This window comes from Etheostoma spectabile, chromosome 22 (genome assembly GCF_008692095.1).
Source record: "Etheostoma spectabile isolate EspeVRDwgs_2016 chromosome 22, UIUC_Espe_1.0, whole genome shotgun sequence".
NCBI classification, from domain to species: domain Eukaryota; kingdom Metazoa; phylum Chordata; class Actinopteri; order Perciformes; family Percidae; genus Etheostoma; species Etheostoma spectabile.
In genome coordinates, this window is record NC_045754.1 from 22,668,839 (window position 1) to 22,671,980 (window position 3,142).

Sequence of the window (3,142 nt, forward strand, 5' to 3'; positions counted from 1 at the left end):
CAAAGAGTAATCGTGACACCTCCCATGTGTGTGCGTGATGCTGCAGGGGTGTGGTGTTGAACACTGAACAACGACGTTGTGACGTGTTAACGATTCCTATCAAGCCTTCTGCGAATGTATGAAATCTAAATGGTATCCATGTCACATATGAGCTGTGTGCTTTGTTCACATTATCTGCATCTCACATTTTGGATTCTCTTCTGAAAGAACTGGGGGGGCTCCGAGCGCGGAGCCAGCCATGACTATCCTGTTGATGGACAAAGAGAGCGGGATTCCCTCCCGTCTTGTCTGTCCTCAAGCCAACAAATCAATTTAATAAGCAGCATTCAACTGCGTCTGAGGAAGCCGTGGGGTATCTGAGGACACAACGCTGCTTTTGGCATGGGGAGGTCCTGATGAGATCTGCTGACTGAAAAGCATGCCTTCTCGCTCCACACAAAGGAATGGCACACAAAGGAAGCGGTGAGTCTGTAAGTCAACGGGAAAAACACTATCTGCTGTTGGTACATATGAGCAAATGTGCTGACCAGTGGAACAAAGGCTGCTGAATGAATACCAGACTAAAGCATGGATGGTAGCAGCGGTATGTCAGAGACATCCTCCGATCAGAGGAGCTAGACGTGCCCAATCCTCACAACTCACAAATCTTGCATGTAATTCAATCCAGTTTATCAGGAACCATAAGCACCTTGTTCCAAATGACTCTTTAGGGGACTCCCGTCCATTACTGAGCCCAGTGGGTCTCCAGTCTTTAACCTTTCCAGTCTCTTTCGGCTGCAATCACCAGGATGGAGCGATCATTGCACAGCGTACTAAACAGCTGTACTAAGCAGCATTACTGGGCACATCTCGAATGGAGTTAAGCTGTATACTGTTAGACTGGGAGGATGAAGAAGAGATGGTGTCCTCCCTTTCCATAGACCGCCCCCCCCCCCCCCCCCCCCGACACACACACACACAACCTTAAGGCAACAACATGTTGAAAGTAAACTGTTACAGCAGGAGGCATTACGTAGCTACCAGTTAACACTGCTAACAGCTTAGACGGGGGGGGGGGAACTCACAACTAATTAACTCGAGACAAGTCAGAAGTTTAATCGCCCACTTTACTCAGAAAGAGTGTGCACAAACATCGCTGAGCAAGATGCCCCTGTGTCTAGAGAAGAAAGAGAAAGAGAAAGAGAAAGAAAGAGAGAGATGAGACGGAGGCTGTGAGCCCTCCGACCGCCGCTCAGCCCCGGGAGACGCTGCAGCCACACGGTGTGTGAACCAGCCGAGCCGCCGCCGGACAACAGAGCCCCTCCGCCGTTACCCGGTGGAGATGCTGCTGCTGCTGCTGCCAACTTTGTTACAGAGGGCTGTTCCTCCGGACGGGCCCAAAGCTGAGCCGCAGTCCACAGGCTGGTCCCGGGCTACAGTCCGCCCGCCCGGTGTGAGGGACTTGGAGCTGCTCCCCCCACTCCAGACAATAAACATTCCTCAGACAGGCAGCAGCAGCAGCAGCAGCAGCAGCAGCAGCAGCAGGCTGGCCGCCGACCTGCGCCATCTTAGTTACACTCACTCCCTGTGCTTTTTCACCATTCTTGAACAAAGAGCTTGCCGGCGGAGCAGGTTCGATCCGGACCGTTACTTCCGACCAACACGCGATACAACTTAAGATGTAGACACTTAAAGCTCTTACCGGTCTGTTCTTGTATCCGGGTCCCGAACAGGAGGACGAACATAATACACGGTATTGCATCCATCGTGGCTACGGACCAGTCTGCCAGCCGACTGCTAACTTCTCACAGCGCTGAGGAAGGTAGACGCTGATTGGCTAGTAGGGCCGCAAGTCCCGCCTCCCCAGCAACAGCTCGGGGAAAGATCGATGCTGATTTGCGGAGGTCCCTGGCACACCCCGCCCCATTGGAGCAACTCTACCACTGCTGTAAACAAACACTGTTGCTGTTCATAAAAATGACAGAGTGCACTATTTAATGTATGCATCTAATATAAGTATACATCCAATATAAGTATACGTCTTATGTATAACTTTTGTTATATATTACCTCTGCAATAGAAACGTTCTGATGCATGACACGTCCTAATCTTTCTAATCGTTCTACTACCACTACTAAAACATAACCTATAATTACATCTGATTTAATACTGGAGTCAAAGATTTATTGAGTGTCAGCCTGACCCACAGGAAAGGTGACACTCAGGTGATGGTCAGACAGAAAGAACATGTCACTGTGTCTCTGACTTAGGAAACATGATAATAATAAGAATAACAATAATAATAATAATAACAGCAATAATAATAATAATAGCAGCAAACACAGATACTATTCTTCCCCAGATAACATATCCTCAATGACTTGCTGTGGCTAGGCCTGTGTGCATCTCTCCATATGTCACACACACACACACACACACGCACGCACGCACGCACGCACGCACGCACGCACACACACACACACACACATACACACACACCCTAGTCCCTGGAGAGTGGGACAGAGATTGATAGTGGCCTCTTATTTGATGTCCAACTGAGCTCTGCATGGCCTTGCACACACACACACACACACACATACACACACAGACACACACAGACCTAAAAGCTTTGGCTAAAAGTTGGGGAATAAGAATAATACGGAGAACACCTTCAGGAGATAGATGAATCATGCAAAGATGCATATGGGAAATCTTATATTAAATCCTGAATGTTATATTTACTTAAACAGATGTTTCTAAATGGAGGGCCCTTTGGACACCCCATCCCCCTTAAGCACTCACACAAAGGCCCAGCTGCTCTCCGCAGTAATCATATGCTGTTCATGTCGTTGTGCTGATACCGGTTTTAATTTGCATTTACAATTTTGGCATTTAGCTGACGCATTCATCCAGAGTGACTCGTGCAGTGTGAAGACCAGGAATGATTTTGCTGTGAACGCAGACTTACGTTGCAAGGAAATAGGTGCAGATAAAGGATGAGTGGAGATTCAGTGGGGGATGTTCCCCCTCAGTGGTTCTATCTGGAGTGAGTCCAGATGACCCAAGCTCTCCTTCATTAGTGAAATTAACCACATTAGACCACATAATTTACGAGGACCCAACAGTTCTAGTAGCTCCCTCCAGAGCAAGCAACAGTGCGACA

At 48.3% G+C, this 3,142-nt stretch overlaps 1 protein-coding gene across 2 annotated transcripts in view; it reads right to left on the reverse strand.

The window, feature by feature from the left end:
* The window catches only part of tgfbr1b (transforming growth factor, beta receptor 1 b), a 58,791-nt gene extending 56,993 nt beyond the window's left edge, over nt 1-1,798 (reverse strand). For both annotated transcript variants that reach the window (XM_032503956.1, XM_032503955.1), the window contains exon 1: nt 1,682-1,798. In XM_032503956.1, the coding sequence (XP_032359847.1) occupies nt 1,682-1,745 (64 nt within the window). In that variant the 5' untranslated portion in view covers nt 1,746-1,798. The remainder of the gene's footprint in view (nt 1-1,681) is intronic.
* Nucleotides 1,799-3,142: the final 1,344 nt, after the last annotated feature.